At 42.2% G+C, this 14,900-nt stretch overlaps 1 protein-coding gene across 2 annotated transcripts in view; it reads right to left on the reverse strand.

Annotated features, from left to right (window-relative positions):
* Nucleotides 1-228: 228 nt before the first annotated feature.
* Nucleotides 229-14,900, reverse strand: part of EBF2 (EBF transcription factor 2) — a 157,448-nt gene continuing 142,776 nt past the window's right edge. The window contains exon 16 of one of the 2 annotated variants that reach the window (XM_054089002.1): nt 229-4,551. In XM_054089002.1, coding sequence (XP_053944977.1) covers nt 4,532-4,551 — 20 coding nt within the window. In that variant the 3' untranslated portion in view covers nt 229-4,531. Of the gene's footprint in view, nt 4,652-14,900 lie in introns of both variants that reach the window. The other variant, XM_054089001.1, reaches the window with a different exon arrangement.

The raw sequence follows: 14,900 nt of genomic DNA on the forward strand, positions 1-14,900 counted from the left end.
TGGACCAAGCTTCCCAGGGCAATGATGGAGTCTCCATCCCTGGAGGGGTTCAAAATCCATGTAGACATGCCACTTCGGGACACGGTTTAGCAGGCACGGTGGGGTTGGGTTGATGGTTGGACTGGATGATCTTAGAGGTTTGTTCCAACTGTAACGATTCTATGACATTTAAATAATTCCCCTCCTTGTTTACAGTACAAAAATTTTATTTTTTTTTCGTTAGGATAATTTAAAGTTTAAAACTGAAGTAGACATATTCATTTTACAAACAAGATATTCTTCCATAAGTAGGACCATTAAAAACAGTAAACAAAAAAAAAAAAGCTATCTTTACAAAAGCTCTGTGCATAGCAACTTCATACTGTATATAACTGACAAAGCAAAGAACCAAAGAAACGACCAGCCAACCCCAAACAAACCCCAAAACTATACAGGAGGGAGAAATGAGGCTTTAATTTACAGAAGGGAGAAAAAACAGTCTTTAAAAACCATGCATATTGGAAGTGTGCAAAGAAATAGGGAGAGTAAGATGCTATACCAAGATAAATAATGAAATAAAATGTACTCTTCCAAAGTTATGATAAGATTTGTAGTTACCTAGCGCAACACTCTCATCTTTCTAGTGGCAAAAAGGAAAGCTGTTAGGGAATATTGAACAGCAATAACTAAAAGAGGACAGGTTTGCTTATTACATTGAAAAAAATCCTTACATATAAATTTTTACATCACTTTTCCTTTTCGTTGGGTGTTTTGCCGCTGCCAAAGTCCTCCTTTCGTGGTCAGGGATTTCTGATTGTATTTATTTACACACATTTTTCTTTGCAAAGCTGCCAGTAAGTTCTACGCTCAGTTTGAGTACAATGAGTTCCATGCATGAGCAAAATTCATGTTCTAAATCATTCCTATATTTCATTTTTTTTTCATTTATTTGGCTCAAATCAAACGAGAAATAAACTTATTTTCCATGTTTACATCGACACAGGCAGCTACACTTGTTTCTCATCCTAAAGTAGCTTTCTAGGGTGATTTTTCTTTTGGACTCACGGCTTTCCCACATGAGCAACTGGATGGAGCTAATAAAAATAACTGAAGTGTGAAAGGAATGTTGAGCATTTTGGAACCTTTTCTCTTTATTTTAGCCAGTAATTTTTTCCCCTGAATCTTCCCAAGACTTCAGAGATCTTTTTATGTGCCTATGCTGACTAAACAGTAATAAAAAAGAAGGGTGGGCAATTAACAGAATGGCTTTTTCCAGGAAATGCCTTAATCTTTTAAATTGGAAACCTTTCTTACTGAGAGTTTCTAATGAAAATCGTATTTGTTAGAAAATGTGAGAGGAGTTAAGCGAGAGAGCTTCTCTTCGGCACATGGTCTATAAGTTCCTATTTATCTGGAATATTTGCTGGACATGGAATTTTTAGTTGAAGCAGAGGTGATATAATTTCAAATGTAGTCTGTATAGAGAAGGGTGGAGGGGGAAAAAAATCCCACATTTTTATGATTTGAGCTGTTTGGGTTTTTTTAGTAGCTCAGAATGGGGGAATGTAGATGATAGATCAGAAAAGAGCCTGGTCCATCAAAGCATTGTTTTGAAATCTAGGACTCGATGTAGGTAGTCACTGGAATTTATGGGAATCTTAATGCCGATTCTAATAATCCTCAGTCTATTTTTTTCCCCATGCAGAATTCCAAAAGAGAATTTGGACCTCCCAAGCTTGGCCTGCTGGGATACCTGACCCAAGAGCGCATGAAATGTGTTTGTTTGGTTGTTGTCGTTCTGAATAGCAATCCTCAGCTGCCCTGCTGTGTTATTGAAGATGAGCAGTACAGTTATAGCTCCAGACTTAACACCTGTGGTTCTTTCCTATTTCAGAGAGGCTGGATGCAATCGCTGACCTCCAGTGGTTGCTCCTTCCTTGTGGCATGAAGGACGTGCAAAGAACCCGCGGTGTTGATGAACTTAGAATCATAGAATAGTTTGGGTTGGAAGAGACCTTAAAGATCATCCAGTTCCAACTCCTCTGCCACGGGTAGGGACACCTCCCACTGGATCAAGCTGCCCAAGGCCCCATCCAGCCTGGCCATCAAATTATGATTAATGGTGAGTTATTTTATTTCATCTTTTCTAGAATGTAGACACTTTCAACAGCCTGTAAGACCCTGACTAACTATATTCATGCTTCTTAAAAACATATTTTTCCTACCAAATCTTTAAAGTTGCATCCTGATCCAGTGGGAGATGTCCTTGTCCGTGGCAGGGGGTGGAACTGGATGGGCTTTGAGATCCCTTCCAACCCAAACCCTTCCATGATTCTAATTGCCGTTTTTGCTGATGTGATAAATTTTATCTTGAATTTTAGAAGACAGTAAACCCCCTCTGCTTTTTAAAAACTGAATCTGATAGCGTTGAAAAGGCACCTAATGAAGCTGCTAACCAGACCTCGCGGCATAGTCAGGAGCAGTGTAGATCTGCTTCCCAACAAGTGTGTCATCTACAGATGATGGGAGAAGCCCAACTGCATTGTCTATGGCTGCTCTGCTGTGCTGTTAAGAAACTCATCCTAAGAATCTTCATGGATATTAAACACTTTCCTCTTCTAAAATGAACCATACTCTACACTATGAAAAAGAAGCTTCAGGGAGCACCAGCTGTTCCACGCCAGCAGCAGGGTCTCGGGCAGTCACCGTTCCTGCTCTGGGCTGTTCCAGGGATTGGTTTTATGTGTTTGTGAAACGCAGTCTTACGCCAAACACCTGTCCGTTAGGCGAGGGTCTGTCCAGTCCTATCCACACACACCACCAAGCCTCTGAGTCACTAATCCCCGAACCAATGATCTAGAGAGAGGCTTTCTACTCTATTACTAATCCGAGTTTGCTCCAGGTGAGCTCCAAATTAGCTCAGCCGTGCAAGTCATCGCAGTTGTTCACCATCCTGAGTCCAGGACTGAACGTCTTCTACCATAGATAAGGATCACCAAGGACACTATTTTACTCACCCATCAACAAAACTACTGGGCACATGGACAAATACAGTTCCAGGGGCTGTAGACGAAGGGTTTATTTATTAACATAGAGATGTTATCATGGGAAAAGCTATTCATGCAGCTATGAATCGTGTGGTTTTTAGTTGGGGGTAAGTAACATAGCTGATTTTTTTTTCTCTAAAAATGCTTTTTCCAGCAATCAAATTCCTTTGAGTCTCTGATTTAGTCATAACTAGTGATTTTTTTTTATCAGACTTGTTCTCACCTTTCAGTTTCAGGAGAGAAGATGCAAAGGAGAACATTTTTTTTTTTCTTTTTACACTAAAATGCAAAAAAATTCAAAGCAATCAATTACTTCTATGAACTTCAGCAGATAAATGGTGAATACTTATCATTTTTAATGACTCAGGATAAAAGTGCATAAATTATTCAAACACATATTTACCCCTTTATAAATGCACCTTTAATATGGTGTATAACTGAACTTAAGGTGTTCTAACTACATGGAAAAGCAATATCTTAGAGAACCCTTTCCCTCCGTTGAATCTATAAAATAAAATCAGTACCGCGTGAAAAATCTGATTCATTTAAATCCCTCATTTGCCGGTCTCGTCTTTGACACTTCCCGGTTCATCTTAGTACCTGAATATTATTGATATTAATATTAATTAAATCAAAAAAAAAAAAATGGAAGGGGGAAAGATGAGGAGGATGAAAATTCATACACGAATGAGCGACCTGGAAACCACAACGTACATAAAAGCTTTTGATGTTTTCTGTTAATCAGAAAGAATCCTATACATCCTTGCACATGACTTCAGTAAGAGGGAAGAAGTGAGGAGCAATTGCAGCAGTAATAATATATCTCAAACTTATCACTACATTTTTGCATCATTTTTTTTTCATTGTACAACAGGAGGAAAAAAAAATCCAAAAAAAGGGTTTGGTTTCTACCTCTACATACAATAAGTTACAAGTTTATTTATTTAAATAATTGTAAAACATCTTACATTTTTTAAAGAGGTTAAACTATAAGCAAATACACACATACACCAAAGTTCCATCATTCATGTCAGTTTGTCCTAGAAATTCTTTCATGCTGGTACCCTGTTTTGTTGAATTTTATTTCTGCATAAACTAAATCGATATCTGAAAGGCTCCATAGAAAATAGAAACTTCAACTTTTTTTTTTTCCCCTACAAAGTAAAACAAATTGTATCCAAAATATCAAGCTTGAATCATTTTGCCAATTTCTTTCTCCTTTTTTAATATTTTACAAAGCTTAGGAAGGCTTCGTGTCTTTCAAGAAAGACTTTGCGTTTCCGATCCCGCTCTGCCAACCGTTGTTCATCCTCATTCTCGGCTGATTCTTCGTTCACAATGTTTTAGGAGTTGACATGGTTGTGTCAGAAATATGAAACAGGTAAAAGACGCAGACTTCTATCTTGTCCGATCCATAAAAAATGTTCCTTTTTTTTTTTTCCTGGGCCTGGCTTTCCCCCAAAAAAGAGCTTGTAGTGCTATTTTTTTTTCTTTTTAGTGGTCCATCACAATAAGTAGTTTTGTGCTGTAAAAGAAAAATGAAAAAAAAAGAGGAAAAAAGGGAAGAGGGAGAGGAGCAAAGCTGCCTCTTCCTTACATCGGGGGAACGACAAGACCAGTCATGGCTGTAAAAGAAAATTGACAAAGATGAAATTCTGGCAAATTCTTGTGGAACAAAAGATATTTGAGCCCTTCACCCTTCTGTGTGTGGTCAGGTATTGCAGCAAGGGCTTATTTGCCTTATTAATCTACTACTAAAAGACCTTCACTTTCTTTTAATGTTTTCACGCTTTAATGAGAACAAACAGGGTGAGGCTGACGATGACCGCGGACAATGGACAACACACTATTTATTATAAAGCTACCAAAAGTCAAGACTCTTTGTGGTTTTGAAATAGATAAAAGAGATGAAGGATTAATTCTAGTCTTAATGCATGAAGATTCTGAGTGCTGATGTCCTTGGAGATGGACATGTCTCAAAACTCTGAAAAATTCAAGCTTCTCATGCTTCCTCAAGTTGGGCATTCAAAAGCTGGACACTTTCTCTAGAGAAAAGGAGGCCTTAGCGCCATCTGCAACTGCCTGAATGGAGGGTGTAGCGAGGTGGGTGCTGGTCTCTTCCCCCAGGTAACAAGGGAGGATGAGAGGAAATGGTGTCAAGCTGCACCAGGAGAGATTTAGACTGGATGTTAGGAAAAAAGTCTTCACTGAAAGGGTTCTCAGGCACTGGAATGGGCTGCCCAGAGAGGTGGTGGAGTCAGCATCCATGCAAGGGCTGAAAAGACAGGTAGATGAGGTGCTCAGGGACATGGTTCAGTAGTGGGCAGGTACCGTTGGACCTCTAGTGGTCCACCCATTCCAGTGGTGAGGCACTAGAACAGGTTGCTGTGGCTGCCCCATCCCTGAAGGTGTTCAAGGCCAGGTAGGATGGGGCTTTGGAGCCCCCGATCCAGTGGGAGGTGTCCCTGCCCATGGCAGGGGGGTTGGAACTGGATGGGCTTTAAGGTCCCTTCCAACCCAAACTATTCGCGATCTCAAATGTCATTTCCAATGAAACGATTCTTTGATTATGTAAGAATTGTTCTCGAAAACCAGACTCAAGAAGGTTCAGCCTGCTCATTTGCTTGCAGAAAGGGTTGTGTTGAGAGTGAGGAAAGATCTGAAAGCAAGAGGGAATTGGCCATGCACTACTTAGGGGACCCAGCCAGAGAATTACAAGTCCCGATTCATTGGACAACGACCAGAGCTAAGGTTTGCTAATTTAGTTTCAGTGGAAATAATGGACCAGCCTCTCTTTCTCGCTTGGTTTACCCCATATGTCTGAATTGCTGTAGTCTTACCTGGCACATTCCCAGAATGCTGGGCTTATGTAAATTATTTATTAGTCACTCTCTCTGCCTTTAATTGCAGCTGGATCCTTCATAACTGACAACAGCAACATTTGAAGCTGCTTCGAATTGGTGCTGTTCCCAAAGGTTCCGAGGGGTAAGTGAAGTTTATATGTATTTATATAACAAATGAGTGAGTCATATTTTCACAGGGGCCTTAGAGCAGCGCAAGGCCCTAATCTTGCAAAGATTTATGTTCACTGAAATTTGTGGGATTATTCATGTGTTTAAAGCCCTGTCCCTCTGAGAATTAATTTCACCCTTACATTCATAGTGTTTAAAAAAATGCTTAGGGCAAGATCCTCAGCTAACACGACCCTTTTATTGGGGCTGTGTTGATTTTAAACAACTGTGGGTATGGCCGAGGATTTAATACAATAGGAAAATAAATACTTTCATAGTTTGTAAATGATGGGGCCTGGAAGGCGCTGCCAATTTTGGCAGAGAGCTGAAAGAGAAAGTGAAACCAAGCAGTCTTAAGTCAAATACCTATTTTATTTTTAATTGCTCAGGAATTTGCTATTATTTTTTTAAACAGGCAATTTACATAACCCTAAATAAAGTAAGTAAATATTTGTATTCCTGTTTTGGGTTTGTTTTTTTTTTTCAGTGGGGTATATGTGCATTAGAAGAGGAGATATTTTCTTCACGATGAGGGTAGGGAGGCCCTGGCCCAGGTTGCCCAGGGAAATTGTGGCTGCCCCATCCCTGGAGGTGTTCCAGGCCAGGTTGGATGGGGCTTGGAGTAACCTGATCCAGTGGGAGGTGTCCCTGCCCATGGCAGGGGGTGGAACTGGATGATGTTTAAGGTCCCTTCCAACCCAAACTATTCTATGATTTTCTGAAGGCTGCTCTTTTCCTTCTCCTCACCCCAAACCCAGACAACGATCCCAACAGCAGTGTCCCAGACGAACACTGGAGAGCTTTCTCTGTGTATGTTATCCACATGCCTGCCTTTCTGCCCTCTGGAAAAGAAAACTTGATTTCAGTCTTGGATCGATGCCCTCCTCTGGATTCTGCTGGGCTGGGAGAAGAGGTAAGCACATGCCCTCGCTGCTCGCTGCCATCCCACGTGTATCCCAGCGGAGCCGATTGTGTGAGCTCTTCCCAATCTGCTGCAGGCAAAATCAGCCAGGTTAGCTCAAAGAATTTAAATTGTTTGTCTAAGGGAACCCGGCTGGGTCTTTTGCCTGAAGCAAAGAAAGGAGCGCTCACACAGAGGGTGCCTCGCCAGTCGGTACCTGCTGTAAGCTTGGCTCTCGCTGTAGCCAGGGTCGGACGCTGTCCGGATTGTCTGGGCAGAGAGACATCCAGAGGCTGGATGGTTCAGTTTGACACACGCAGTCTGTTGCCAGGGTAGTTTACACTCTGTTCCCAAGGGCATAGGCCATAAATGCTATTTCTGATATTATTGATATCAAAAAGCAGCGTGGCCAGCAGGTTGAGGGAGGGGATTCTGCCCCTCTATTCCTCTCTTGGGAGACCTCATCTGGAGTCCCGTGTCCAGTTCTGGAATCCTCGACATAAGAAGGAGATAGAGCTGTTGGAACAGGTCCAGAGGAGGCTACAAAGATGGTCTGAGGGCTGGAGCACCTCCCATCTGAGGACAGGCTGAGAGAGTTGGGGTTGTGTTCAGCCTGGAGAAGAGAAGGTTCCGAGAAGGCCCTAGAGCGACCTTCCACTACCTGGAGGGGCTACAGGAAAGCTAAGGAGGGGCTGTTCACAAAGGCTTGTGGTGATAGGATGAGGGGCAATGGGTGTAAACTGGAGAGGGGCAGATTTAAACTGAACAGAAAGAAGAATTTCTTTATGATGAGGGTGGTGAGACACTGGCCCAGGCTGCCCAGGGAAGCTGTGGCTGCCCCATCCCTAGAGGTGTTGAAGGCCAGGTTGGATGGGGCTTGGCAAGGCTGATGTAGTGGCATGTCCCTGCCCAAGGCGGGGGGTTGGAACTGGGTTATCCTTAAGGTCCCTTCCAACCCCAACTATTCTAAGATTCTATATCAATACGATTTTCCTTTTTTTTCAATCAAGGAAATTTTCTTTCAGCAGATCAAAGCAATGACCAAGCCCGAGTTTCTTTCCTGTCTCTTCCAAAACATATTAAGAATACTTGTAGGTGCAGTATTATGGAAAGCTCTTTTAATTGAAGGGAAAGTTTATTTTTTAATTGAAGATATTGTGTTATCCAGCAGTTCAGGACTCAAATTAGCGATGGCAACAGCAACTGCTCTCTGCAGTCAGGAGGAGGATGTTATTTACCCCAGACTTCTGGGGGGTGATATACCTCTTTTTCTGCCTGAAAGTTCCTGCTCCTCTCCCCTTCTTTCACCCTCCCCAAGTCCCAGTCTGTTTTGCCATTCCAGGTTGAAAGTGCTCCGGAGCAGAGATGCTCCTCAGAAGTTACCAGGATGGAATCTGCCCATGGACCAATTCAGGTACAACTATAACCTAATACAGAAAGCACAAGCAAAGCCTCATTGTTTCACTGGCATTTCATCCTAATATTGCAAGTTACCCTCTTTCTGCAACAAAAACCAAGCAGGTAGAGGAATATTGGCTGGGATTCTCACCCATTTTCTCACCTCCCCGCTCATCCGAACGGTTTCGCTCTGTGGTTCTCTCTCTTTTTACATACCCTCATCTGCCCATTTCCACCCCACCTCCACTCCCCTGTGGGGCTGCGCTGTCAAAAGCCTATTCCCAGCCTGGATCGCTTTTTATTGAATGTTTGTGAGGTTTGGATTAAGGTCTTACACTGCTAGCAAAGCTGTAATTATTTTTGCCTGTATTACTATATATTGAATCGATGTAACTTTTCAATAAAGGTGGTTCAATGCAGGACACTCCCTGATGAGTTGGGAATATAGAAACCACAGTCATTATCCCAGAGGGTCTTTTTTTTTTTTTTCTTGGAGGGAAATGGAAAAAGAATTAGAGATGAGCCTTATTGTATTAACCTTGACAGCTTGCAATTATCAACTGAAACACTTGATTAAAATTGTCACAAGGTTGGAGAATTTTTTTATAAATAAATAATCAAACATGGGTAGTACCCAGATGCTGCGGTGATGGGCACCTTTAATGGGTGTAATTAATAATGATGATAAGCCCAGGGTACGCAAGTGGCCCCTGAAAACACTGCCTTGCTTTGTAGTGGAAAAGAATTCTACGATTCCAGCAGCCGTTTGGTAAGAGCAAGAAAAAAGGGGCTTCGTGCTGCATAAATACACGTGCGGGTACACACGCTGATCTAGTTTTCAGTATCACAGATGCTTTTGTGGTGACTAAATGACAACCTGCTTTAAAAACCGAGTTCTATAATTCAGTTTTGAGCATTTTCAATCATTGTAATGTGAAATATATTATTCTTTCAATTGGTTTTCCTCTTTTGTGTCTAAGTTTCCAGCAAATTGTATTCTGGTTATTCTACAGCTCTTTGAAGAGAGGAGTGCAGTCCTCCAGTAGAGCTACTCTAGCATCTTCATCATTCCAGTACTTAAAGGGGACTCCAGGAAAGCTGGGATGGGGCTTTTCATCAGCGAGTGCAGAGGCAGGACAAGAGGGAATGGTTTTAAGCTGAAATTGAGATGAGATCTCAGGCAGAAATGTTTTGCTGTGAGGGTGGGGAGGCCCTGGCCCAGGTTGCCCACAGCAGTGGTGGCTGCCCCATCCCTGGAGGGGCTCAAGGCCAGGTTGGATGGGATTGGAGCAGCCTGATCTAGTGAGAGGTCTCCCCACCCATGGCAGGAGGCTGGAACATGGTGATATTTAAGTTCCCTTCCAGCCCAACCCATCCTATGATTTTTATGAGATGATTCTGTAATCCTAAATGATCTCTGCAATGACAGACAAATCTCTGCGCGTTATCTGTCCTGCAGATAAGAGCACGTTTGCACGCTGTGAGCCACCGAGCTGGTGGTAGCAGAGCTATCTGCTCTATAACTTGGGTGCCACTTAAATAATATAATATTTATATATTATATAAATATTATATTATTATTATTATGCACTATAATAAAAGGTGCAACGTAAACCCGCAGGTTTCACCTTACTGATATCTCTGGCTCCCACCATGGCTAGAGCTAAAAATGCAGTTTTATTCTCCCTATTGAGACCATGGAGATGTTTGTAGACCATCACATCCCTTTATTATTTATCATTTACTATGATGTAACTAATCAACTGCAAATGATAGGGGAAAGAAAGGATCTGCAGAGGAAAACACAGCTGGCTTTCATTTAGCAGGAAACATCTCTGGTTTGGATGAAGGGCATGGTCATTCTTTATACTAGAGGATAAGTGAACCAAATTACAGCTTCCGTGGAGGATGATTCCAAGTAAGACACTAAAAAGTAACCAAAAGCTTAAAGTTTTTCCTAAAGAATTCATTTCTATTTTTCCTCCATAGGAAACGAACCTTTATTTGCCTAAATCCTTCTGTGTTTGGATGAAAGAATTTCATTCACCCATGCGTGATCATCGAGCCATGGACAGGTAAGATATTTATAAACAAGCAGTGTTTCTGTCTCTTGTAGATGATAACCAGGTTAAACTATATTTTATATAATGTTTTTAAAGATCCAAACAAAACCCTTGGTAGCTCAGAGGCGGAGACGCTAACTGCGCCTCATTTATAGAGTTACACAGATGTCACAACCATGTTAAACCATGGTGCTGAGTTTTATATTCACAAAAACCTGCCTGAACAATTATTTTGATTGAGTTCACGATAATTATGAACATCCTAAAAATTAAAATATTCCTGCAAAATCATATATGCGTTAGTTTACATTCTTAAATTCTAATAATTACAGCTACTCTACAGCTATTTTTCCAGTTATACTAGAAAAATGGAAGGTTTTTACCTGCAAAGGAGAAATCACTTTTAAATCCTACCCAGTATACTCTATTTTGGGGTGTGACACAACAGTGAATATATTCTTCCATTAAGAAAAGGCAGATTTGGGGTTTCTTCCATTAAAAACTGAGGTTTCCTGTAGCCTAAGTTTGTAATATACAATGAGCTACTAAAATTAACATCCCATCAAATGAAAGATAAGTGAGTAATAGTAACAGGAGATATTTTTAGAGACTTAAGTGTTAGCAAGAAGTTTTAAATATCTCTTAAGGTTTTCTTGATTTTGAAGCAGTCTGTGCCGTCTTTCTCTGCCAAGAAACCGGGGGCAAAAATGTGCTTGTTCCTTCTGCTGTATCAAATATAAGCCGACGATGGATACATGGGGTTTTTTTGTATAAATTGACATCGTGTATATATCATTTGCAGCCTTTTGTGTGCTTAAGTCTCTGTCTAGGCGCTGGGATCATTCTGGTTCAGGCAGAAGCATATTGCTGAACATTGATAGAATAGTTTGGGTTGGAAGGGACCTTACAGATCATTCATTTCCTTACAGATCATTCCACCTCCCACTGGATCAGGCTGCCTAAGGCCCATCCAACCTGGCCTTGGACACCTCCAGGATTCCCTGGGCAACCTGTTCCAGGGCCTCACCACTCTCATCGTGAAGAAATTCCCCCGTATGTCTAGCCTAAATCTGCCCCTCTCCAGTTTATCCCCATTCCCCCTCGTCCTATCACTACAAGTCTTGGTGAACAGCCCCTCTCCAGCTTTCTTGTAGCCCTTTCAGGTACTAGAAGGTGTCTCTAAGGTCTCCTCAGAGCCTTCTCTTCTCCAGGCTGAGCAACCCCAACTCTCTCAGCCTGTCCTATCGTGGAAATGGCCTGGTTAGTACCTCAGTTAAGAGTTATTGTGAAATGCTGTGTCTTGAGTGTTGATGGGAGCTGGGCTTCACGTGGAACAGCAGGTCAGGCACTGGGCTGGAACTACTGTGAGCCAGACACTTCCTTACAATCCCACCTCTTACAAACTTCTCAGAGCAACTATTTTTGTCTTTGCCTGTTTGCAGAGCCTTTTAATGTGAGGAGACTGGAATCCCCAGGGCTGCTGACAACCCCGACTTCATCAAGACAAGATACACATAATGAGGGTCTTCAACTCAAACATTCATCTTCCTTTAGGGAATAGTGCAGATGTCCCCTTAGCTAAACTGGGGCTGTTCCTATGAGTATCAGACTTCAATACCTTTTGGATTGGCTAGGATCCTGATGCTTAATGGAACATCTGACCTTCTGGGGCTTGCTTGCTATTCCTTGTAACTGAGCTTGCATTTTTATGTCGAGATGTGCTGAGCTGGCCAAAGGTAATCTGGGCAGTCAGCGGTCCATGCTGTTCCAGCAGTTTCCAATTTGCTTGCTTTTCCCATCAGCTGCCTTCCATCTGAGATGAGTTGATTAGGCATTTGTGTACTTATCATGCTGTGTTGCGTCACGTCACATTACATCTTCCCGGTGCCTTTTTTAAACTGCCTTGACACATGACATGAACGGAGCACGCAATTGTTCCGATCGGGATCACCTGCTCTCAATTTGGAGAGCATATAGAAATGAGTGGTATCCAGTATGGATTTGCTGCTTGTTCCATACTTATCATGTCCTGTTACCTTCTAAGAATGCATAGCAGATGGCAGGTGAAAGAGGTAAGCAAGAACACATGGCACCGGGGGTTATCTGAGGGTATTTCACATGTCTTGTCTGTGTTGTGCAGCCTACAGTTGAAAGCCAGACAATACGCGAGGGTCATGCTTATCTCCTGCTCCCGAGTCACAATATGTGTTCTACCAGACGTCCTACTGTCTCCAGCAGCTTTTAAACATTACCAAGACTTTCCCGTAATATACATTTTTGGAATAAAATGGGAATGCTAAGCTGAGGATGAGGCTTGTACAGCTCCTTCTGTTTAGACTTGGTTTAATCCAGGCTTAAAAACTGCTGTGCTTAACCTACATTTCAGCTGTATTCTAGTTTTTCAAGTAGAAGAGTGTGTCCTGCAGTGCTGGTAGTATTTCTAATATTCTCATTGCAACAGGATCATAGAATCATAGAATAGGTTGGGTTGGAAGGGACCTTAAAGATCATCTAATTCCAACCCTCCTGCAATGGGCAGGGACATCCCACTAGATCAGAGTGTTGCAAGCAGGATGGAGACTGCATCACCAGTAAATTTTTGCCTTTGAACAAAAGATGTAGCCAAAGTATAGTCCAAACTTTGTATTAAAGCTCAAAATACCTCATCGGGGAGACTCTCCCCCCACCCATATGATGGGTAGGAAAATTGAGAGGTGATATAAAAACACTTGCCAGATGTGCTTTGGGAAGGAGCCTGCGTGTATTTACTGGTTGCTCAGTGCTCTTCCATCTCTATCAATATTTATTGATGCCTAAGTTTGATAGATAAGTAAATAAATAGATAGGTGTTCAAGGCCAGGTTGGACAGGACCTAGGGCAGCCTGATCTAGTGGGATGTCCCTTCCCGTGGCAGGGGGGGTTGGAACTGGATGATCTTTAAGGTCTCTTCCAACCCAAACTATTCTATGATTATATGATAAATTGATTGCTTACCCATCTCTTATTTTATAGTACTGGCATTGACGTACCAGAGGAAATTAGTACTCTCCCACTGCTCCAGCACAGTAAGTCCATTCAGGGAGCCTCTTTGGGACCCTCCTGTTGACTTTCTGGCCACATCTGTCTGTCAACACTGAGGGAACGTTAATTTGGATATCAGACAGCGTGTAGCTGGATCCTTTCCAAAGCATGTGCTCCCCAGCTTGCATCAATTTAAACCTTTCAGTTGGAAAGACGAAGTTGCATCTAAGGGCTGAAGTAGTTACAAAGACCTGGCGTAACAACCTCAGGCAGACGTATCTGATTCTGTGAAGCAACTGCTGCCACTGCTACGAGTTTGTCGTTTCTTGTTGTTGCAGTCTGACTGATAAGTCCCATCGTACTGTAGATGTGTGCTGAAAACTTATTTCAATAACAACTGTAGCATAGGACTCTGTTGATGTATCAGCGTCTTGATGTACAAGGAGATACCACCTAACTGAGAGATTAAACCTCAGCGCCTCAGGAGTGGACTTTTGTCAGTAAAACCACGTGGATGTGAGGACTGCCTCATCCCTGGAGGTATTCAAGACCTCCCAAGGGAGCGTTGAACACCTGCTCCAGTGGGAGGTGTCCCTGCCCATGGCAGCGGGGTTGGAACTGGATGGGCTTTAAGGTCCCTTCAAGCCCAAACCATTCTGTGATTCTATGACTGGGGTTTTAGTTTTGAGATTTTATGTTATTCGTAATATTAAAGGTCCATTTTTAGGATCTCTCATTTATTACTAATATATAGATTAGATAAAATGTTGTAACTGCTAAACTGCATGAATGGTATCAAATGCTCCCTAGTCCTTCACCTGTTAACATAAGGATTAAACTCATGCTAAGCAGAGGCTTGAGCAGATGGGACAGACAGAGTAGGTTAAGGAAAAGTATTAACTTACACAAAAAATCAGGTTTTTTTTTTAAAACTCTCCTTTTTCTGTCTCTCGGAAACCACCTGAGTGGTTTTCTCACTGAACTGATTTATGGTTAGCACTACCTTAGGTGACTTCTTAATAATTAGGCCTCCTCAACACAGCAGTTTAACATTAAAGCAGACTTAAACCTATCCCGAATGCAGTGATTTGTCTTTAGATTATAACACTGTCCAAGTGGCTTAAGCTAAACAAGCAAACTCCTCCGAAGCTGATAGGCCTTCCTAGTTAAATGTTTAAATCGGTTTAAAATGGGGAATAAGTCTTATGGAGAGTGGCTGAGGGACCTGGGACTGCTTAGCCTGGAGAAGAGGAGGCTGAGGGGAGACCTCATTGCTCTCTGCAGTGAAAGGAGGTTGTGGTGAGGTGGGTGCTGGGCTCTTCTCCCAAGTAACAAGGGATGAGATGAGAGGAAATGGCCTCAAGTTGCACCAGGGGGAGGTTTAGAGTGGATATTAGGAAAAAATTCTTTACTGAAAGAGTGGTGAAGCATTGGACCAGGCTGCCCAGGGCAGTGGTGGCGTCTCCGTCCCTGGAGGGAT

Source organism: Cuculus canorus, chromosome 26 (genome assembly GCF_017976375.1).
Source record: "Cuculus canorus isolate bCucCan1 chromosome 26, bCucCan1.pri, whole genome shotgun sequence".
Taxonomy (NCBI): Eukaryota; Metazoa; Chordata; class Aves; order Cuculiformes; family Cuculidae; genus Cuculus; species Cuculus canorus.